This window comes from Macaca thibetana, chromosome 12 (genome assembly GCF_024542745.1).
Source record: "Macaca thibetana thibetana isolate TM-01 chromosome 12, ASM2454274v1, whole genome shotgun sequence".
Lineage (NCBI taxonomy): Eukaryota > Metazoa > Chordata > Mammalia > Primates > Cercopithecidae > Macaca > Macaca thibetana.
The window spans coordinates 102,184,626-102,209,401 of record NC_065589.1 but is presented as its reverse complement, the minus strand read 5'-3'; the positions used below and the strand labels follow the sequence as shown (position 1 = coordinate 102,209,401).

The 24,776-nt window shown below is 35.4% G+C and overlaps 1 protein-coding gene across 3 annotated transcripts in view; it reads right to left on the bottom strand.

Moving 5' to 3' along the window:
- Positions 1 to 24,776, bottom strand: part of LRP1B (LDL receptor related protein 1B) — a 1,933,102-nt gene that overhangs the window by 567,593 nt on the left and 1,340,733 nt on the right. For all 3 annotated transcript variants that reach the window (XM_050752792.1, XM_050752793.1, XM_050752794.1), the window contains exon 32: positions 22,877 to 23,026. In XM_050752792.1, coding sequence (XP_050608749.1) covers positions 22,877 to 23,026 — 150 coding nt within the window. The remainder of the gene's footprint in view (positions 1 to 22,876; positions 23,027 to 24,776) is intronic.

The following is a 24,776-nucleotide window of genomic DNA, read 5'->3' as shown; positions in this document are numbered from 1 at the left end:
AGGCACCCTGGGAATTTGGGAAGGGTGGGGAGTGTTCTCACTTGCGACTTCACTAACTATCCCCTATGTCACCCCAACAGCTCCCAAATCTCAATGTTATCCCTAAATATCCTCCTCATGTATTTAACTGTAGAGTAGGCATTTCTACCTAAATACAACAAAGTCACCTCAACTTTACATTACCAAAATAAAATTTATTTTTCTCAATCGTGAGTCTTTCCCAGCAGACTTTTCTCAGTGAATGGTACCCACTCAGTCATCACAGGCAAGGCCAGACAGTCATCGTTTCTTCCCTCCCCACCTCCATTGCTTCTCCTAGACCCTGATCTAAACTGCCCACTTAACTGTTTGTCCTCATTGTCTCAGGACAGCTTTACTTCCTCATCTTCCTCATAGAAACTGCTTAGCTCAGGGTCTCATCACTTCTCATTCTCCCGACTGCCATTGCTGAGGGAACACTGGAGCCATCATTCTAAAATGCAAATGTGAGCATGGCCCTCTGCTGCTTAAAACTCTCCAATGGTTTCCCCCCCTCAAAGGCATGGCACAAAGGCCATCCATGATTAGCTGTCTGCTTAATTTTCCATCTCCAGATCTGTGACTGCCCAAAGTGCTCTGTGTTCCAGGAATATTGAATTGCAGTCAACTTCCAGTTTTCCAGGGATAGACTAACCATGTTATGGCAAAACATGGAAGAAAATAACCAAAAGGCAGCATATTTATAAGGGAAAATAATTAAAACTATTGTGAACAAGAGAAATATCTACATATCAGAATGAATGTATTATTTATAATTATGTAGGAGCCATTACATTTTTACACTGTACCTACTGCAAATCAGGAACGCCCCTCCACCTGGACAATCAGAGGTGGCTATGTTTGCTTACAGCAGTCTGTTAGTCTATTAGCTTCTCTTCTGTGTGGGAGCAGCTCTCTGCAGTTTGTCTGAAGCTCTGTGCAAAAATCTCTTTCTTGTGGCAGTGGCGGAATAGAAGTCTCTTTTCCATGCCTTTTCTCAAGATTTTTTTCTTTTTTTTTTTTTCTTAAGCAGAGAATTTGGAGGACAATGAAGGTAAGATGGAGAGCATTGAAGAACAAAGCCCAGAATTTGCTTTCAAGCTTTTGTGGCCTTGAACTGACAGATATGGCCCGAAACTCTTTCCATGCATTGTTATATTGACAGACTTTCCTCATGGAGAGCTGAGGGGGCAGTCTGGGGTTACACAGAGAAAAACTGGAGAATGGCAGGTAATCTAATTTCCCAGGTGATGGCTTGACTGTTGCCAGCTAACTAATATTTGTGCAATGTGAAGGGGAGAATGACAGTGAGCGCGAGGAGTTAGCTGACAAACACAAGGCAGCTCTGAATGACTGCTTGCTGGGATATTTAGAAAATAAAATGTAGAGTTCATTCAATGAAAACCGATGTTACCTAAAATTATTTTCATTTGAAAAAGGAAGAAGAGGAAGAGTAGGAGGGGGAAGAGGAGGGAAATAACTACTCAGCTAACACAGCAAACTATTTAAACATTTTAATTTAATTCATTTGTATTAAATATCCATCTTAAATCACAAATGGGGATTAAGTGGGTCTGAACCACATTTTATCCGTGCTCGCCTCCTATTTTCCACTACCAGGTAATGGGTTAATATAGAGTTGATAGTATTTCTAGTTTCCAAAAGGATAAATCCGAAACATCTCTGTGCCATTTTCAGCTGGCCTCAATTTACTTCTTCCATCTGGAATCTTTCCCTCCAGTGCTACTCCCTCCACTCACTTCTACTCCCATTATCTGAATAATGGACACATACTTCCAGATTCGGCTCAAATGGTATCATTATTTGGAAAGTTTACTAGTCTCCAAGAGGTAGAAGGATTCACCTGATCCCTTATGGGTTTGTGGTCTGTGTATAATTATATCATAGCATTCATAGTCTTATAGGACTTTATTTATTTACATGTGTATCTTCTTGGTTAAATCATAAGATTTTTTTTTTTTTTTTTGGAGACAGGTTCTCATTCTGTCATTCAGGCCAGAATGAAGTAGACCAATCAGGGCTCACTGTAGCCTCCACCTCCTGAGATCAAGCAATTCTCCTAGCTCAGCCTCCTGAATAGCGAGGACTACCGGCACGTACCACCCTGCCCAGATAATTTATTTTTTTTGTGGGGTCAGGGTTTCATTATATTGCTCAGGCTTGTTTTGAACTCATGGCCTCAAGTGATCTTCCTGCCTTGGCCTTCCAAAAAGATGCAATTACAAGTGTGCAGCCACCAACTTTGACCTAAAACATAAGATTCTTCAGGGCAGGAGATAGGCCTTTATTAATTCTTTTATCTTCCACTCACTCTCCAAAATCAGGCACATGGGTGATTTTCAAGGTTGGTTGAAAGTTACATTAGGTAAGGTAATGCAGTTTGGAAGCACACAAACCTGGTGTGAAAATTGTCTGTGACACTTACTCTCTGGATGATCTTAAGTTACTTGGACTTTTTTTTTTTTTTTTTTTTTTTTTTGAGACAGAGTCTCGCTCTGTCGCCCAGGCTGGAGTGCAGTGGCCAGATCTCAGCTCATTGCAAACTCCGCCTCCCGGGTTTACGCCATTCTCCTGCCTCCGCCTCCCAAGTGGCTGGGACTACAGGCGCCCGCCGCCTCACCCGGATAGTTTTTTTTTTTTGTATTTTTTGTAGAGACGGGGTTTCACCGGATTAGCCAGGATGGACTCGATCTCCTGACCTCGTGATCCGCCTGTCTCGGCCTCCCAACGTGCTGGGATTACAGGCTTGAGCCACCGCGCCCGGCCTTCTTGGACTTTAATAATAGTCCCCTAATACGTAAAAAGAAACATTCCACCATATTAATTCAATATGTAAATTATTTAGCCAAATGGTTCAAATGGTAAGGACAATAATTGGTAGCTATATGGAATAAACAAATGAATGAATCAACAACAACAAAAAAAGAAAACTTACATATAACTATACTGATTCTGCTACATAAATAACTCAGAAAAATATTTCCACCCACTATCAATGAGAATGTGTGTGGAATTATTTATCAGAATCATGGCTGGATTTGCACAACTTTTCTATAATTTTACACCACTTCTCTTTTGTCTAGAGACATAAATTTTCATGGAGGCTGGTTGAGACTAATAGCGTAATTACTGTTGGTGGCAAAAAATAAATAAATAAATTAACTGTAGTAACCACTTGCAAGGTCTTATGGCCATTCTTGTAATGCAGTGGTCTCCAGTTTTACACAAAATGATATTAGAGTAGGGGCAATAAAATATTAGAACCTCTCTATTTGTATAACAGCTGAGATTAAGAATGTTAAAAAAATTAATCTTTATTTGACATTTACATATGCTCAGTTTAGGAAAGTAATGAATTATTTATCTCTTTGCTAAGAGGGCTCTGCTTAAGCAAAGTCTAAAGAGGGTTAGATTAGGTGATAACCCTCCCTGTTAAAGACTTTATTGCATCCCCACAAAATGTGTATACTGAAGCTCTATTCTCAATGTGACTGTATTTGGAGATTGAGTCTTAAAAGAGATAATTAAGTTGAATGAGGTCATATGGGTGGATCCTAATCCAACAGGAAAGATATCCTTCTAAGAAAAAGAGACCATAGGGATGTGCACACAGAAAAGACTGTAAGGACACAGCAAAAAGGTGCCCATTTGCTAGCCATGGAGACCTCAGAAGAAACCAAACCTACCAACACCTTGATTTTGGCTTTCTAAGCCTCCAGAGCTGTGAAAAATAATGTCTATTGTTTAAGATACCCAGGCTGTGGTATTCTGTTATGGCAGCCCTAGGAGAGTAACATACTCCCCCGTATCAACTTACTTATTCAGGGCAGGATAAAGTACTGTAGAAAATATTAACAAGAGTCTGAGACATTTTTGAGGTCCAGTCTGAGAAGCAAAATGGGAGCCACTGAGAGAAAATTCACCCTACATTGAAGTAGGAGTGTGAATATTACCTTAACAATATAATCCAATTACCTACCTCCAAATTACTTACCTGGGTCTTGGTGCCTTCCATTGCCCCTGCTACTGCACTAGTTCAAGCTATCATAGTCTCTCCCATGAACTCCTAAAGTTCTCCCACACAGTACAATTGTCACACAATGCTGAGTACTCCTTTTAAAATCTAAACTAGGTTCTATAACTCCTCTGTTTAAACCTTCAATTGGCTATGAAAGTGAAGCACTAAGGTTTTACTATAGTGTGTACGTTGTTCAGGACTTTTCTCCCTTGACCCTCCTCTTTTCTGAATGAAGCTCCTGTCCCTCTAGCTACACCAGCTGGGACATGCCAAGCACGATCTAGCTTTAAGGACTTTTTATTTGCTATTTTATCTGCTTGGTAAGCTCTTCCTTAGAAATTTTCACAAGGCTGATCTTTCTTGTCATCCAGGTCTATGCTCAAATAGTACCTTCTCAGAAAAAGTCTTTGGGAAGCTATCTTATTTTATGTCACACCGTTTTTCCCTATCTGACATTTTTGTAAATATTTATGCATTTACTATCTACCCCAACTAAATGCAAACTCCATGAAGGTGGGGATTTGAGTGGCCTTTTTCACCTCTATTTTCAGCTCCCTGCAAAGGTATAACATAGACATATAATCATGAATTACTGCTCAATATGCTGGTGGAAATTCTGGTCTGGAAAAAATTGGGGCTAATACTGAATACACCCCATATTTAGTTACTCTGGTGCCTAGGGCATGCTTTGGGCAAAAACAGCTATGTGTAAATGAGAGAGAGAGATAGATAATTGGAAAGCTGACCACCTAGAATTATTATCTGCTAGAGCCTGGGCAGCTGTTTCATGGATTTTTCTCTTTAGTTTCATTTTGATATCCTTAAGTAAGTGTGACACTGGAGACCAGAACTTCCTCACTTTTTCCTTAAGTACCAATAGCGCTTTGAGCTGCTGACATTGAGTTTCAGCAGTAAACCCGGAGCAGCCTTGTACTGCTCCTTCGGTGTCAGCCTTGGTAAATGGGGACATTTCTGAGGTTGGGTTCAAGTCTTCTCCTAAGTAATGAGGCCTGTCTGGAAGAGGGAGCACCTGAAGGTCAGGGATTAAGATTTCCTTCAGGATGTAGCCTTGGTTTCCTCTTGGAGATTGTAAACAATGGGAAGATCAATTTTAAATCAAAGTAAGCAATTTTAATCACCCTGCAAAATATCTGAGGCAAGTTATCTTAAGAAAAGATTGGGCCAAGATAATGGCTCACACCTGTAATCCCAGCACTTTGGGAGGCCAAGACAGAAGGATCACTTGATCCCAGAAGTTTGAGACCAGCCTAGGAAAAATAGCAAGACCCTGTCTCTACAAAAAATTTTAAAAATTAGCTTGGCTTGGCCGAGAATGGTGGTTCATGCCTGTAATCCCAGCACTTTGGGAGGCCAAGGCAGGCAGATCCTGAGGTCAAGAGATCGAGAACATCCTGGCCAACATGGTGAAACCCTGTCTCTACTAAAAATACAAAAATTAGCTGGGCATGGTGGCGCATGCCTGTAGTCCCAGCTACTCGGAAGGCTGAGGCAGGAGAATCGTTTGAACCCAGGAGGCAGAGGTTGCAGTGAGCCGAGATTGTACCACTGCACTCCAGCCTGGTGACAGATTGAGACTCTGTCTAAAAACAAACAAACAACAGCTGGGCTTGGTGGTGTACCCCCGTAATCTAAGCTACTCAGGAGACTGAGGTGAGAGAATCACCTGAGCCCAGGGTGATAAGGTTGCAGTGAGCCATGATCTCGCCACTGTACTCTAGCCTGGGTGACAGAGTGAGTCCCTATCTCTAAAGAAATTAAAAATTAAATTAAATTAAAAAGAAAAGATTGGACTTTCTGGCATTCTAGACAGGTTGTGACTTGGAATCAAAGCAATATGAATATTAATGAATATGATGTTTTGTCCTGATAGAATGGCAATCTCGGCACTCTCTGGTGACACTGCTTTAAGTTCAACCAAGTGCTATGTCTATATGTTTTAGTAATTTTTTTTAATAACTTCTAGCCATTTCTAAAGGGGGCAGAAGGAGCCATAATAGACAATGAGTCCACCAGAGCCAACTATTCATAAATTTTTACTGCTAAGTTTCTGAGAGCTGCCTTGTACCAGATTGTCTTGTATCAGACCTTCCAGGTCTGTCTCTATGAACATAGCCATTGAAGGGAATCAGGATATGCCTCCCAAAATATGCCACTTTGATAAAAGAATTATTTTGAGCTGAAGGCAATTGAGAATCAACAAATGCAGGAAGAATTTTCTGCCTTCCTTTTTTCTACCTGAAAGTAGGGTGTAAATTTCCCTTTCTGAAGGTGGCGTAAATTTCCCTTGTATAGGAGTTCTCTCTCCCACACCAGGAAAAGGAGAATGACTCACTCCCTCACAGCAGGCACTGAGATGAGTGTGCATAAACAAACTTTCCTAAAATAACCCTTATCTTCCATTAATTCCCCCCATATATTTCCTGCTCGCTTTCCCACAGTGGTCATCCTTTGAAGCCCAAACCCCCTTTCCTTTGCTAAAATGATATTTAAGCCACAAGTCTCACTACTTCTTTGATATTTCCTTATTTTCTGTGAATTCTGTACACATAAAACATTAATAAATATCATATGCCTTTTCTCCTGTCAATCTATCCTTTGTTAGTTTAATTCATAGGCCACCAGACATTGAACCTAAGAGGGTAGAGGACAAGTGTTTCCTCCCTGACACCATTCTGTAATTTCCCATCTTAGATTTTGTTGACAATCCTGTTTTATCTTCGGGTCATATGTATTTTTATACAAGACACTTTTACTCATTATTTGAGATAACCAGAATAAGACATTCTGCTCCTGGTAACTAAATTCCATATATAATCGTGTCTAGAAAATATTAACCTCAGTAGACCTTGTTCTAAATATGCCTTTATTATTGTGTTCAGGTTTTGGTTTTCAGTTTTTGGAGGAATCCAAAAAATGGAAAACAGTCTTAGAAGATGACTGTCATGATGGAGAAGGTTCTGAAAATCATAACATTCTGAATTTAAAAAGAAATAAAAAGGAAAAAGAACCAGATGTTTCTCTAGATATTTCAAGTCTAACCAGGTATTTCAAGTGGAGAGAGAGTAAGGAAGAATAGGACTGCTTTCATTAAATGACAGAATATTTATAGTAATCCAGAGAGCAAAAGAGGATTGATGTAAAGCCTTAAAAATGTGTAAAATATTTGACCTAGAAATGCTAAATCTATCATTGTGTCCAAGCTCTGAAAACACCTAGTTATATGAAACGTAGTTACAATATCTATAATTTCCAAAATAAAGGAAAATAAATGTGTATGTTTAAGTAATTATTTAAATAAAATATCTATAAGCATACAGTATAGTATTATGTAAACATTAAAATGACAGTGTAGAAATGTTCACTGACCTGAAAACCAATGATAATAACAAATTAAAAGTGAAGGCAGTTTATATATATTTTTTAAATGATATAAATTTTAGTCATTTTAAGTAAGGCTTTAAAGTTTTTTATTGTAGAATTATAATTCTACAATAAAAGTTTCTGATATCTTTAAATGTTAGCCTTTTGCCATTTTTTATAATTTAGTATATTAGCATTAATGTTACGTAACTTCAACTTTGATTTTGATTAAATCCTTTTACAGTGTGCTTCTTAAACAACTTTTTAAATATCAGATGAGAATATACAAACTAGCACTTTACTCTGGCTTGAGCACACTATACATTATTGCAATATTTTAAAAACTATTTCAAATGGCTGCTCTTAGATAATTTACTATTCTGTCATTATTATTAAAATATGAACATGTTGCTATCACTACTACCCAACTCCTGACACTCCCAAATAAAGAGTACTGTAAAATTTACTGACTAGAAATATCTGTGTGGGTATAAATGTAAATATATTACCAAGAAAAATGTTAACGTTATGAATATTGTCACAAACGAATGATCTTTAGTGTTCTCATTTGCCACGTCCCTATCTTTCACAAATAATTTGATATGATATATTCACTTAAAAATAAAAACACACAAATCTTCCACATTATAGCTTATTTCATGGGAAAAAGTTGACTATTTCAATAATCATTTACCAAAATATTATGTCATTGCAACTCAGTACTTTAAATTGGACAGTATACCGTATGCTAGCTAGGAGCGTACTCTTGAATCAGAAAATGAAAATAAAACTTTAGTTTATAAAATGAGTATCATCCTATAATCTTTTATTTTATAGTTTATTTCACCATGAATGTTATGTTTTACATGTAAATCATTAAATAAACAAAAATGTACCTGGCCTTTTTTAAAAAAACTCAAGAACATTATGTTATCACTTTATTGAACCCTTATGCTTATACCTCACAATCTACTAGATTTGTTCTCAGTATGTTAGAAATAAATCACAATATAATGTTTCTGAATAGGAAATATAATTCTGAATTTGCAGATACATACAATTCTCATTATATTTGGAATTTAAAGGTAGTCATTGATTTAAAAACTGTTTTAAAGATAGAGCAGTAAATTATTTGGAAATGTCATTTTAGTTATATGGATAATCACAATATATTTAATTTCCAAGAAAAGGAAAATAATTTAAATGTGAATATATAGGTAATTACTTAGCTAAAATATCAGACAGGCATACAGTGAAATACACCAAGTGTTCTCTAACTTTCACTAGATCTCTCATAAACAGAATTCTTCATAAAACATCTTGATAGTAAAATATAATGAGAAAAAAAATATATGAAATGCCAATATTCAATTTGCATAGAAATGACTTGGAGGCATACTAGCTATTTAAAAAAAAAAAAAAAAAAAAACAAAAAAAAAAACATATATTTCAAGGGAGCTGTCCAGATGAACTTCCAAAGCATAGAATATGGTTAAATAACATTGAAATTTTTTACTCATGTGGTATTTGTTATAGTCACTTCTTCTTCTTTTTTTTTTTTTTTTTCCTTTTTTTGAGACGGAGTTTTGCTCTTATTGCCCAGACTGGAGTCTCGGCTCACCACAACCTCTGCCTCCCGGGCTCAAGCGATTCTCCTGCCTCAGCTTCCTGAGTAGCTGGGATTACAGGCATGTGCTACTATGCTTGGCTAATTTTGTATTTTTAGTAGAGACAGGGTTTCTCCATGTTGGTCAGGCTGGTCTCGAACTCCTGACCTCAGGTGATCCATCCACCCGTCTCAGCCTCCCAAAGTGCTGGGATTACAGAGATGAGCCACTGTGCCCGGCCGGCCATTTTCTATAACTATGGAGCTTTTATAAGGTCTACTGTTCATCTAATGGAACGATAAGAAATAGTTTTCAATTTTTAAAAGTCTTAAATATTTCTCAATTAAAGACAGTACTAGAGATAATGAAATCAAATACATCCTTAAAAGAACAAATGTTTTTGTTTTTGTTTTTTTTAATCTAATTTCATAGCAGTCCTCACTAAGCCACAAGTATTATTTGTCTTACTATTACACCAACTAAAGAGTCTTCTTGTAAAGGTTTTGGGTCACCTACCTGTCTTTCTAAATCTCATCACATAGCTTTAGACAATGCACTTATCTCTATGGTAAGATAACAGAATCTTTTTTTCCTCTCATCTCTAATCTTATTAGAGTCAACTCAGCACAAAATAATCTCATCATTGGCTTTCTGAATACTGTTCGTTTTTGATATATCTATATAAAAATTACATAGAACAATAACACCCACAATTAGAAACCTTAAAGCATACTACTTTTAAAATGTGCACATAGTTATGAGCTCTTCTTTTATCCTAGACTACTCAAAATATTTCTTGAATGGGGCTATAGTTTAAATATGGAACAATATTAATCAGAATTAAGTTGATACAGATGTCTATTTCAAATGTGTAATGTTTAATACTTTTCTTACACCAGATCAGATAATGCTGATATTGATTATGAAAAGGGAGAAAAATAAAACTAAACACAATAATATTCAGGCACTCATTATTTTAAAATATATCTAAATCTAGGTATACATAGCCCCCAAAATTCCTGTAACTAGAGGCCATCTAAATCTAGATTGGGCTGAATAAAATTGCTGAGTAAAAAGGGCTTTGATCTGATTAAGTTCAGTTTAAGAGAATAAAACTGGCCAGATCATGACATAATTCCAAGACATCCACTACATTCCAACATGAGATCATACCTGGGGTATATGAGCAAACTTCAGGAATATTCTCTTGAGTTATCTTGATTTATTCTTATGCTCTAATTAAAATGCTGCTGTGATTATATTAACTCAAACACCTTTTATAAATCTAAAACACTCTTATTTTCCACTCTAAACATTTTACTACTTCTTTTTTAAATAAAGAGGGGACATGGGGGCAATACGTAACAATTATGTCCCTGCTCTATACCTATCTATGTACATACATACATTTTCAAATCCGTTCATTTTTAAATAATATAAATAGTGAACAATGTATTTTTTCCGTGAAAATGATTCCAGATAAAGTTAAAATTCAGCAGTTTACAAAGAAGAAACAATCACTATTTAATACTTTTAAGTATGAAATAGTTGATATGATTTAATTATTCCATTTATGTTAATAAGACCATTTTCCGATCACCAATTATAATCTGGTTACAACAACAGTAGTATGATATACTTTAAAATTGTTGTATTCATCCATTGTGCTAAGTAATTAGCTTTAAGAAGAGCAATCTGTTGGAACATAGCATTTTAAGGTGACAAAAATTGCTGGATGACTATCACACAGAGTCCTTTGGAGATTCTGCATAGTACTTTTCATGTAAATTTTGATGGGCAATTACTTTCATTAATGATGGTTTGAGTACTTAGAGAAGACAACTATGTACTGTACTTAGTGCTGGGCAAATTGCCTGGATATACTTCATATATTGCTGTTACTTTAATGAATAGTGTTATGGCAATTAGAAGACTGATGGCTTAGAACATTTAGGTAGATGTATTTGAAGTTCCTTGAACTAAGTGATATTGCTCAGGGCGCACTGCAAAGTAACTTATCTTTTTGAAAAGTATTATTTGAAAGCGGAATCACTCAAATTATTTAGCATAATTATAGTGCATTTAAAATAACCTGGATTGTATATCTCAAATTACAGATGAAAGTGCAATACAAGTGTAACAATTAAATCTCTAGATCTTTCACTGAAAAGGGGTTGTAAACACAATATTTAAGTAAATAGAATACCATTAAATCTTTTAAAATGATATGTTGTTTGCCGTGCTTCTATTTATTTGTATTATCTTAAGTAGGACATTCGCACAAAAGTCAGGTATACATATTATAATAATTATATGAATACCTAATATAATTGTACTGATCATTCATTTATCTAAGAAAATTAATGTTTTAATCCCCGAGACAGGCAGCAGCTGGGATTATTTTTCTAAATTGTTTTAAAGATTTAATTAAGGGAACTATTCTCAAGCATTATAGTCCATATTCCACAAATGCTTTCTACTAAATAATATTTCATAAATACGTGATCTCAGAAAACTGATGTCTAGAGATAATTCTTCCCCCTAAAACCCAATCTTCTTTTAAAGAAAGTTACCAATTTCTCTACATCTAGATAATTTTAACTGCTATAATTCCATAAACATAGAAATAATTCAAGCTTTAATTTTAGAATATTTGAAATTGAAACAAACTTCTTCAAAGTTAAGTTTGTTCTAAGTAACTATAGTTATTTTCTTCATATGACTGGTTTATGGTTTATTATTTCTATAAACATTAACTATAACAACTCGAAATAATCATATTTACTAGAAATTTCTCTTATTAAAATGCATAATAATAAAAATGCATAATCATTAATAGTAACATTGGGTATAATAAATTGGAAATAAAGCCAAACACATGAAGCAGAACTAATTCCTTCATCATTAATAATCTTATGCACATGAAAGATACAAGCTTTCAATCAATAATGTTATAGATTGCTATTTTTTGCTAATTTTAAATATATGCATAAATTATACAATCCATTTTTTGTTCAATGTAAATATATGCATAAATTAACTATGTAATCTATTTCAGCATAATACTTTAATGGCAGCAGTGGAACCACATGAAACATCAGCTATTTCAGCAGTGGAACCACATCAAACATCAGCTATTTTTTAACTAGAATAAAAGTTATGTAGAGAGGGAAATAAGTTCTATGCCTAAGGTACTGAAAAAGGAAAAAAAATAAGACTCTCCTTCTAAAGGCAAATGTGTTTAAAAATATGGCCAAATAGTCAATTTGCATTTCCTGTTTTCCCTTCCTTAAGTGTTCTTCCCGCAGGTACCTGAATGACTCACTCCAGACTTCCTTCAGATTTTTGCTCAACTGTCATGTCTCAGGGAGAACTGCCATATCTACTCTACTTAAAATTCTAATTTTTCAGGCTCCTTCCTCCTAACCCAACTCTGCACTCCCTAATCATATGTCCTATTTGAATTTTCTCCATTAGTATCCTTTACCATCTGATAAACTTGATTTGTTTATTTGTTTATATACTATTTTCCTCCACTGGGAATATAAGCTACTTAAGGACAGGGAATTGTTATTTGTTTTATGCTCTGCTGTTTTCCTAGAACCTAAATAGTGACAGGCTCATGATAATCACTTGATAAATTATTGAATCAGTAAGCAAATCAAAATTAGAGCAAATGAATAACTTATCAGTATTATAACAGTATATAAGTATAAAAATGAAGAAAATCCTGACTCTTCATTAAATTACATTTAAAAGAAAAATATAAACAGAAAAGAAGCATATTCTCTTCTTACCTTTCTCTGTCCACTTTACAATAAAATGTTATACCATCAAGTTTTATAAACACCAAGTGCTCTCTTTCATTTATTTTTTAAGAATTTCTTTGTTAACCAAAATTTGTAATGATGGGCCCAGAGTCACAGCATCAGGTTTCATAGAGGTAATTGGCTATGAAGGTTAGAAGGGGTATTTTTTGTACAGTGCAGGTTTCTCAACCCCAGCACTATTGACATTTTAGCTCAAATAGTTCCTTGTTATGGGGGCTGTCCTGTCCTGTGCCTTGTAGGATATTCACCAGCATCATATTGTCAAGCTGCTAGATAACAGTAGCGACACCATTTACCCTGCACAGTTAGTATTGTTTAAAATGTCTTCAGATATTGCCAAATGTCTCCTGGTAAGCAAAATCTCCTGGAGCTGAACATCACTGGTGTAATGGGAAGAACTCTGGCTTTGGAGATAGACAGACTTATGTTAGAGACCCAGTTTTGACAGTGATCAATCCAGTTTTCAGAGGTAATACTACAGTCACATTATCTCCACAACATGGTTACTGTTTCTATTAGCACTAATGTGTGTAAGTTATCCAGAACAAAGTAGATGCTCTGTAAATTAGAGTTATTAATATAAATAGTGCATCACAGTGGTTAAAAAATATATAATTTACACATATAAAAAAATTTGTGTTTTTTTAAATAAACACATACAAATGATAAAAGTTGAAGCAGTCTATACAGGCTTTTAAAACATATTTGTAATTAAAATACATTTTTAAAGTAATGCAAATTAATATACAGTTTACTTCTGTTATGAACTGAATTATGTCCACCTTTCCATCCCAAGTCACATGTTCAAGTCCTAAGGAGATGGGGCCTTTGGAAGGTAAGTAGTTCTAGATGAGATTGTGAGGATGAGGCCCTCATGATGGGATTAGTAGAGACACCAGAATGCTTGCTTTCCTTCTCCTTCTTGATGTGTAAGGACACATCAAGAAGACTACAAAGCAGGAAGAGAGCCCTCACCAGGAACCAAATTCACCTGCACCTTGACTTTGGACTTTCCAGCCTCCAGAGCTCTGAAAAAATACATTTTTATTGTGTAATCTACCCAGTTTATTGTACTTTGTTATGGCAGCCCCAGCTGTCTAACACAATCTCATTTTTAATTTTTGCCTAATATTTCACTGTTACAGATATTCCATGATTCATTTGGCTAGTCCTTTATAATGAAGATGTAGATTTTACTTTTGCAATTACAAATACCACTGCAAAGGACAATGTTTGCATATATCTCAGTGCATATATAACTTAGTATATCTATAGGACAGATTCCTAGAAGAAACACAGGCTTTCAAATCTAAACACCATGGATTAAAAAGTTTGCTGCACTATTATTTATTTATTTATTTATTTTTTATTTATTTATTTTTTTTTGAGACGGAGTCTCGCTCTGCCGCCCAGGCTGGAGTGCAGTGGCCGGATCTCAGCTCACTGCAAGCTCTGCCTCCCGGGTTCACGCCATTCTCCTGCCTCAGCCTCCCGAGTAGCTGGGACTACAGGCGCCCGCCACCTCGCCCGGCTAGTTTTTTGTATTTTTAAAGTAGAAACGGGGTTTCACGGTGTCAGCCAGGATGGTCTCGATCTCCTGACCTCGTGATCTGCCCGTCTCGGCCTCCCAAAGTGCACTATTTATTAACTGTATGTAACTGAGCAGTTAATTCAGGCTAGCTGAGCCTCAGCTGACATTTCTAAAATAAGCAATGTTAAGGGTACATCTCTTAGGGGATTGCTGCAAGAATTACATGAGTATAGATTTGTAAATTAAATACTACAATGTTTTTTAAAAATTTAGACTAACAATTATTACTATTAAAGAGAATATTACTATTAAAGAGAATAATGTTGTTAGGCCTGGCTGTGAGACTACCTTTAAGAACCCAATACTCTATAAAGTTTTTGTTTTGTTTTGGAACTCTTTTACTTTTGGTGTGAGTTTAAATTTCTGTTTTTGTTTTTCTTCCATTAAGCTGTTTACTTTCTATGAAAACAGACAAAATCCAATATATTCCTTCTTTCCTTGCATTTCTATATACATATGTACACGTAATAGGTGCCAGAAATGATTGGTTATGTTTTATACATCTTTCCTCTTTTTCATTATCTCCCCATTTCAATTCATATCCTAATATCTTAACTTTTTATTTTAATATGTGTTTCAATAAATACTTAAATTCTATAATATATTTATGGCCATGGTCATTTTACATAAACATTTGTCTGTTTGTGCTGAAAATATATTTTGGTCACAGTGGAGGGTGTTTGTGTGTGTGTTCATTATTCTATTTATTCATATAGTTTACTATTATTATTTAAATGTACTAAATATAAAGTGCCTTGCTGTGTGTTATGAGTGAAACATATGAATAAAATGTGGTCTCAAATTATGGAGAAGTGAGACATGTCCATACATGATTATTTTGGGAGACAAAAATACTCCACCGAATTAGGAAAATACGAATGTGTTCAGAGAAGAGAAAGATCGTCAATTATATTCCTTATATTCATATAGCAGCCCAAGGTAAGATATACAAATATATAAATAAAAATATACATGACTACACTTTGACACTCAAGTAGAATATGTCTTGATAATTTTGCAATCCTTACCTACAAATATCATGGTAAATGCAACTTCCAAAGATCATTTACTACCATAAAACAACAACAACAAAAAGCATATACAAAATGAAATATAAACGAGAGCATCTGTGCATATAGAGTAGCAGAGAATAATGAATAAATCGCTCATAGGTGTGAGTGAATGGTGGAGGGTAAATTCAAACTCATACTCCTTACAGGGCCCAGGGCTCCAACTCTTGATCTTGACAAATTACTACATGATTCATTGTAATAAACAATGTCAAGAGCATCTGTGATTAAATGATACGCTGACCATTAAATACAAACATGTCAGTGATTCTCTATTTAGACATACTGACTTCAGGTTTGCTTAAATATGATTCATAACCTCAGTTCTATTTTAAAGCTATGATCTATTAGCACCAGCTCTTTCATGTCCCAATAAATAAGTACAAAATACAGATAAGCTATCATCCTTCTATTTCCTAAATTCCATCATAATTTTCAACAAGAAATAAGACTATTTTTGTGAGAATATTTGTTTCATATGTGTATTTTCTCTTATCTCCATGAATTTATTTTTTCCACTTTCTCTTCAGTGTAAATACAATATATGCAGTCTGCTCTCAAACTGCATATGCAGAAAGGAAAAAAAAATATATGTTAAATAAAATCCATAAATAACCCAGAAACCCTAATTTTAGTCAATAGTTTTAAAGTCCTGCTCCTCATAAAGACACTAAAAACTCAACAGCGTCTTGATGAACTTGAGCTTGCCTCACTGTCTCCTGCAGGCATTAGTGACCAGAAAAATGTCAAAAGTTGTGAGAGAAAAGGTAAATTAAAAAAAAAAAAACATCCCTATAACTGAATACTAGGTAATCAACAGTAAAATATTACATAACTGACTATACACTATTTTATAGCACAAATAATTTAAAATCACGTAGGAAACTGTTTTACAGTATTATTTCATAAAACAGAAGGTTTTTTTTTTTTTTTTAATTTGTATTTATTTATTTATTTTTTTACACAGAGTCTCACTCTATCTCCTAGGCTGGAGTGCAGTGGCACAATCTCGGCTCACTGCAACCTCTGCAGCCCGGGTTTAAACGATTCTCCTGTCTCAGCCTCCTGAGTAGCTGGGATTACCGGCACCCGCCACTACGCCTGGCTAATTTGTTTTTTGTGGTTTTTTTTTGTTTTTTTTTTTTTTGGTATTTTTAGTAGAGACAGAGTTTCACCATCTTGGCCAGGCTGGTCTTGAACTCCTGACCTCATGATCCACCTGCCTCAGCCTCCCAAAGTGCTGGGATTACAGGTGTGAGCCACCATGCCCGGACAAACAGAAGTAATTTTATAAAAGAAAATTCCATTTAAAAAATTTGCAAAATACTTAGAAAAAATATCTAAGAGAAAAGATTGTAAATATAATTTTAGGGCAACTAGTTATTATTGTATATTAGAAAGTAGAAGCTTTTGTATTTGCCAGCTCTGACATTTAGGAAAACTGACAAGATCATCTTTAAAAATAGAGAAGATGGGAGGCCGAGGTGGGCAGATCACCTGAGGTCAGGAGTTCAAGACCAGCCTGGCCAACATGGTGAAACCCCGTCTGTATTAAGAACACAAAAATTAACTGGGTGTGGTGGTGCATGCCTGTAATCCCAGCTACTGGGGAGGCTGAGGCACGAGGATCGTTTGAACCTGGGAGTTGGAGGTTGCAGTGAACCAAGATCGTGCCACTGTACTCCAGTCTGGGTGACAGAGTGAGACTCCATCTCTAAAATAAAATAAAATAAAATAAAATAAAATAAAAACAAAAATGGAGAAGAATTTGATGTGCAGAATTATAGGTTAGTCAGCTTTTATCTAGCAACTTGAAAGGTGTTAATAGTCCTCATTAAACAGTCATTGCACCCAAAGTGTAAATCACATCTGCCTAAGTGAGCCCCCTGGAGAACAGGAGAAGCACAGACAATGCTCTATTTGAGCCATGACAAACTTAAAAGATTTCTAACTTAGAAAATTAACCTTATCACCTGGGAAGATTTATGTTAATATAATTATGTTTTATGTTAAGAAATAATAATATAAAAACTGTAAAATCAACAAAATGTTAAGCAGTTGTTAGTTCACACAGCATTCCTTCCATCTCTCATTATCTCTTCAGGTCTTTACTCAGAAGTCACTGTCTTGGCAAACTCTTGGCTACTCAGACTCAAATTTCACCCCATACACTTCCTTATCTATTTTCCCTGATCTGCTGGTTTTTTCCCCTTAACATTCAACTATCATACTATATGTTTTACAGATTTATCTGCTTTATGGTCTGTCTTCCATGTTACTATGCAAGCTGGGATTCTTGCCACCATGTATATCAGCAGTTGGCACATAGTGGGCACTGATAAATGCTTGCTGAAAGAATGAAAGAATGAATGGCAATTGATATTTATTGCTGTTAGGGGTGAAAGTTCTACAACAAGTAGTTACATTGCCTTCTCAGGAGTTTAACTCAAGTAAGAGTCAGACTTGACATTAGTATGTTCTTAATCTGTATTTACCTCAGGCAGAATACAAGCTCTGTTCAAACACCACCAGAAAATCTTCGTAGAAAATCCCGTATCCTGTCCACTACAAGAGAGGCCTATTCTCCTCTGTATATTATACCAGCTCTACCAGGTGACTTTTTTTTTTTTCCTACTGAAGTCCCCTCTAGTGGTACAGTTGGGTGTTAGCAGTCTTAACTCCATCCTTTTCTCTCAGCAACTCAATGTCACCAATGTAAATGATGACCAAACCAGAGGTGACACCTGGTGCCCTCTGTACTGAAGCAACAACAGAAGGTTATTGTAGGGATTTTTGTTGTTACTTTTTTGTAGAATGCTTGGCTTTTATAGTGTTAGCCTTCATAGCCTTCATAGCTAGCCTAAAGAGTATGTTAGTCTGCATGGTATTTTTCTAAAATATTTTTTTAAAAAGATTACTTGCTAATAATTAAAAATTATGAGATTTCAAATAAACATCTGTATTTCTTCCTTCTCCTCAAAAATAAAAGATATGGTGCAAATGGTTAATATTTCTTATGACAAAAATAAGTGGAGCTGAGAGGTGTTCTACCATAAGTGGGACATTCATTGTTCCCACTCCATCATAAATCCTGCCACTCCCAAGCTAGTTGAGATATTGCAGGCCTAGACTCAGATTCTACTTAATATTTATGTTGGAGCTATTTGGTTTTATCACCCCTGACATACTTTATTCATTCATAACCTGCCTAACTCTATTAAATTTGGAAGTTCTAAGTCTATTCGTAAATAAATGACTAGGTAAAAATATGAATTAGTATCTATAGCAGTGCAAAAAGTGACTACAAAACTTAGCACCATAATACATTCATTGTCTCACATGGTTTCTGTGGGTCTAGAATCTGGGAGCAGCCACGTGGGAGGTTCTGGTTTGGAGTCTCCCTTGAGGTTACTTTACAGCTGTTGGCTTGTGCTAAAATCTTGACTGAGGCTAGAGGTTCAGCTTTCAAGATGACTAGTTTACATGGCTGCTGGCTGGAGATCTGCATTTCTTCCAACATGTACTTCTCCATTGGACTGTTTGAGTGTCCTCATAACACGTCAGCTGGCTTTGCCCAAGGACAGTGATCCAAGAGAGGGCAAAGAAGCTCATGTTTTTTATGACTTTGTCCCCAAAGCCACATATCATCACTTCTGCCTTATACTCTCCACTAAAAATGAGACACTACCCACGCTTAAAGGAACGAAAGCTAAGCTCTACTTATTAAAAGGAGAAATAGTAAAGTGTTTATGAAATATATCTTGGTTTAGAGGTCTTGACTGACGCATCAAATAATTGCTTTATTTTGATCTGGGTACTATTCTAAGTAAAACTAAGAGCCTCAAGTGGTTCCAATTTATAATCCTTGAGGTTTAAAAACTTGCGCAAAGTATTCAAAGAGATTTTTTTAAATTCAGCTTTAGGATAAACTACTCGTAAATTTTAGTGAAAGACAAACTTTCAGTTACTTATCATTCAGCACCTATGTAGCCTCTTTGGGGAACCGTCATACACTTGCATATACTAATCACTTCATAGCACAATGACTTGTTTTCTGGATATGTAATTTCAGGATCACTGTAGACAAATTTCTTTTTAAACATGTGTAACTGCAGTCTTCAGTAATCCCCTGGATATTGGTGAGGTTCCCGTGTTTTACTTTTTCATTGCCTTTATTATATGACTGTAGTATTCAGCCTGAGCAGCAAGCAGGTTATCACATTTTTCTTTTTTTCTTCTCAAAGAGAAAGGGTGGAGGTTTTGAAAGAAGGAGAAGCCTGAGGAGAAGAGAAAGTTTAAAACCAAGCCAGAAAATGTTATAGAGATTCCTCCCCTGATTCTCTTTGGTTATGGACTTTAAATTTTAAAATCTCAGACTGCTAAGTGCATTTCGATATGTTCAGTTAACATATTGCCAGTAGAGGCATTAGGAAGTTTTTTGTTTGTTTTGAAGCTGAGTCTCACATTGTCACACAGGCTGGAGTGCAATGGTGCGATCTCGGCTCACTGCAACCTCCACCTCCCGGGTTCAAGCGATTCTCCTGCCTCAGTCTCCCGAGTAGCTGGGATTACAGGCACCCACCACCACACCTAGTTAATTTTTTTGTATTTTGAGTAGAGATGGGGTTTCACTATGTTGACCAGGCTGGTCTCGAACTCCTGACCTCATGATCTGCCTGCCCCAGGCTCCCAAAGTGCTGGGATTACAGGCATGAGCCACTGTGCCTGGCCAAGAGGTTTTGTTTGTTTGGTTGTTTGTTTTAAATATTTATTCTTTATGTTTCAGGGCTACTCAAATTATGGTGGCAAAAAGGGGTATACTTACACAGCAACTTACTTGTTAAGAGAATTTTAATTTCTGAATGTGGGGTTTCTCTGCAAAGCTGATGTCATATCAGATTCACAGGGTTGACACAATATGGGCATTATGATCTTACTCAAACTTTCTCCTTCTTTCATTTATCAGTTGACAAACCTAACAGACGTTATTTTTAGCTAAGATAGATACCTGTTCCATTTTTTGATACTATATTTACAGCATTGAGCTTTGTAAGTTTAGTCTTCATTTCCTACTCAGAACATGGTCAGCAGAAATATTAGCAGAAATAAACCTTTAGAAAGCCTTAAGTATTCCTACGAGGCAACAATTTTATTGAACTTTTTTCCCTTAAAAGTCACTGACTTTCCTTGAAATGTTATGCGAGATTTTTAACACCTTTCCTCTAATTTATTGAGTGCATTGCTTATGCTATTTGCTAGTTTGGGTTTCATAAAGTACACTGGAAATAAGTTTTTGAAAACATAACGTGGGTGATGATTTAGAGACTGTTGCAGATTACTCAATTACTTTCCGAATTTAAACTCTGCTTATTTTTATTTAAAATATGTACAAAGAATCATAAGATAAAATATTAGTGTTCATTTTCCAATACTGAGTAATATATTGCTTTTTTAAAAAGTCATCTTATAGACACTATAAAACAATTGTCAATAAATTCCTACTGTAAAATAACCTATTTATCAAGTATAACCCTTTTGTTTTATATATAACTTCTGGATATATACAAAGAAAAGAATGTCAATATAATGCTATATAAATAGCACATAAATTGCCCAAAGACTCAAAAGAAAATTGGAGACTTAAATACAAGATAGTTTCTCTTTTACACATTTAAATTCCTCATCTGAAGAAAAACTATTAAAAAAAAAAAAACTGATTCTAAGAAATAATTTAGAAACAAAAAAAAAGTAAGAGGTATAGCAGAAGGACAGTAGTTTAAGAATAAGCTTAAGCAAATGAAAACCACTAAACATCTGATGAAGTATTCTATCACATATCTGGAAATTCCCAACTAGGGAAACATAGAGAGTGCTTTAAGGACCAAATTCACAGGCATCAGATGACAACTTTGACATTTCCATAGAATTCTGCTTTTCAAAAAGTACATTCATTTAGAACTTCAGGTGATTCTCACAACTTTGTGATATAGGCAGATAGTTTCATGTCTATTTTCCCTATAATAAAAATTGAAATAGAGATCATCTTAATACTTAAGTTTTTTTAAAACAATCTCCTTTTTTCCTTCCTTCATGAGAGAGGAAGACTCATTCTTAAATAATAATTTGCAATATTTAAACCTTATTCACCTTCATCGAGATATTTTAATTTAATTGAAAATCAAAGATAAAAACAAATTTTTGTCTAGAAAATGGATTCCCAAATCTGTCTCAATTAACCACTGTTTATTAACATATACTCATGAACATTAGCAAAAAAAAAGTATAATAAAACAAAAGCAACAAAGATACTCTCACAAACCTGAGAAACTAAATGTTCTCAAATGGCTAAAAGATTTAGAATATAGAATTAAAAGGCATAATTTTTTACCTATATAAATAAATATAAAAATATATTCAAACGAGATTTTCATAAATTATATAAGTTTTTAAGTTATTCTGACTATATCACAATATTCAAAATTATACATATTAAATAGTTGTCTGATTATCATCCTGTAACCAAATGCAATTACTGAAATTCTATGTAGATTATCCAGTTCTCACACCCTTCACCTACTGCGAACTTCAGCTTAGAGTCAGCCATTCACTAAATCAAAACTCAGCCATCCTCACCAAAGAGTTCTTCTTTATGCTATCCACTCAACATCTTTTGAAAAATTCAAACTATCTTCTTAAACTGAAACTTACATTTCAAAAATGAGCTTCTAATCTCAATATAGTAGAGGTTAATTATTTGCTCCATGGCAGCCACACCTCCCTTTTAGTTTCCTAATCATTTTACTTACCTGGCACCTTTTTTTCCCCAGAAGATCGAATTCAAAGGAATGGAAATAAGACTCAAATAAGTAAAATTTTTACTCACTCTGAAACACTGAAAAGAATTATTCAATGGGAAATTATTTCAATCATTGGTCAAATGGACCCTGTTGTCTTGTCTTTTGAATTCTATCTATGGATCAAGCTGTTCTTTATTAAATGGAGATAAGCCAGGTTTGACTTTATCGTGACAAATGCACAAGGCCCTTACACTTTAGAGGACTATAGTAGAACACAGAAAATAATAATTATAAAATAATATAAGTCATAGTACACCAAGAATCAGTGACAGTAAAGTTAGTATTGCTAAGTTTCTGATCTGGATAATCTTATAAGTCTGTTTGCTAAAGAGGAAAAGAAGGAAGAGAAGAAAACCTCACAGAAGTGTGCAATTTGAATGTAGTTCTGGTGTTAGCAGTGACTTTCCTAAGATTGTAACAAGTCATAATAAATCAGCCCTCATTCAATACAAAGCAACCAAGCTATAGAATCATTTCACTTACCCATGATGGTTAGGGCTGTAGCTTTTGTTAATTCTTCTTTCATTGACTCGATTACTTCTAAATTACCACCACCCAGGTTGCATCTATTGATGGTTCCATTCCCCGAACTGATCCAATAAAGCTTGTTTTCCACATAGTCTATCGATAGACCTGTAATTAAATTTTACAACTTAAACATAATGATAGCCACTTAAATTATAATATTCACCTAGCACCACTGGATTTGAGGGCAAAGAATAAGTTGAAAGCTCAGATTTTTATCTTTACAAATAAGATCTGGCTAATAGGAAAATACACATATGTTGTTTTCGTTTTTTTTGTTGTTGTTTATTTTTTAGAGACAGGGTCTCACCCCATCATTTAGACTGGAGTGTAGTGATGCAATCATAACTCACTGCAGCCTCAGACTCCTTGGATCAAGCAATCCTCCCGTCTCAACCTCCTGCATAGATAGGACTACAAATGCGCACCACTAGGCCCAGCTAATTTTTTTCATTTTTTTTTTTTTAAATAACGGGGGCTCACTATTTTGCTCAGGCTGGTCTTGAACAACTGGGCTCAAGGAATCCTGTCACCTTGGTCTCCCAAAGTGCTGGGATTACAGGCATGAGCCATGGCACCCAGCCAACATAAACAGTTTTAACTGACAGAGAAACATTATACTTTTATAGGCACTTAACAGTTATCTCTATGGATTACTGACCTAATCTTGTTCCTCTGAAAGAAATTACAGTTCAATTTTACAGATACAAAAAATAGTACCTAGAGTAGATAAGAAATCTGTGTTCATAGCTAGTTAGTGGACATTCCAGATATTTTTAGAAAGTTTCTGTTTCCAAATTGAGTGCCTGCCCTCTTCATTATGCCACTTTGCCTCAGAAAGTTTTAATGTGTAATGACTCATTCGGGATACTAATTTAACTGATGAAATTTATAATTACTCATCTATTTTCCATAAAATTTACTTAGGCAGTTACAGATTTAAATTGGTGATTTCATCCCTCTTTAAGTAAATCCAAAAATGGAAGATTTTCAGCAAATAGTAATTTTACCAAAGCACAGAATTAAAAAATGCGCTCATTTGGAGGCTGATATGGGGGAGACAAATCTTTCGGCAAGTGAGTGAATCAAGTCAATGGCTTAAGACGCTAATCTCGACATGGCACAGTGTGTCACTGGAGGTAAGGCTGGACTTTATTGTATTTTATGGGCAACTTCACATATTATAGTGGTGGCCATCATTTTCAGAGGTCTCAGGGTAGGTACTTTTTGTTTGCTAAAGGTCCTTGGCACACATCTACTTAACTACTGTCATGCTCAGCAGCATCAGTATCCACATTTTAACAATAACTCTGTGGAACCATGTTGGCCTTCTGTGATCCATAATTACTCATGGAAAAGTGCATGTGGGCATATACTCAGGCAGACAATGCAACCAACTGTTCCTGGGATCTCTCTCAGAGAATAAAGTGGACAAATCACAGATCATTCCTTCCCTTAAAAAACAATGAAAGGAGAGAAGGGCAGATGATTGAAAAGACACACAGATTCAAGTGCATTGAGAGAAGGTGAAATATAGCCTAATAATTCTCAATTACAGGGATTCCCAGGACAAAGAATGTGAATAATTATAGGCATTTAACAGTTATCTCTATGGATTAGATCCTCTTTCCTCCCCCACCACTCCGAGAGTTGGGGTCTCACTCTGTTGCCCAGGCTAGAATGCAGTGGCACAATCATAGCTCACTGCAGTTTTGAAATCCTGGGCTCAAGTGATTCTACCACATCAACCTCCTGAGCCGCTGGAATTACAGGTGTGAGTCACCTTGCCTAGTTCTTTTACTTTTTCTTTTAATACGTGTATGATTCTATTTTTGGAAAGACCAAGGTAAAGCTAGTT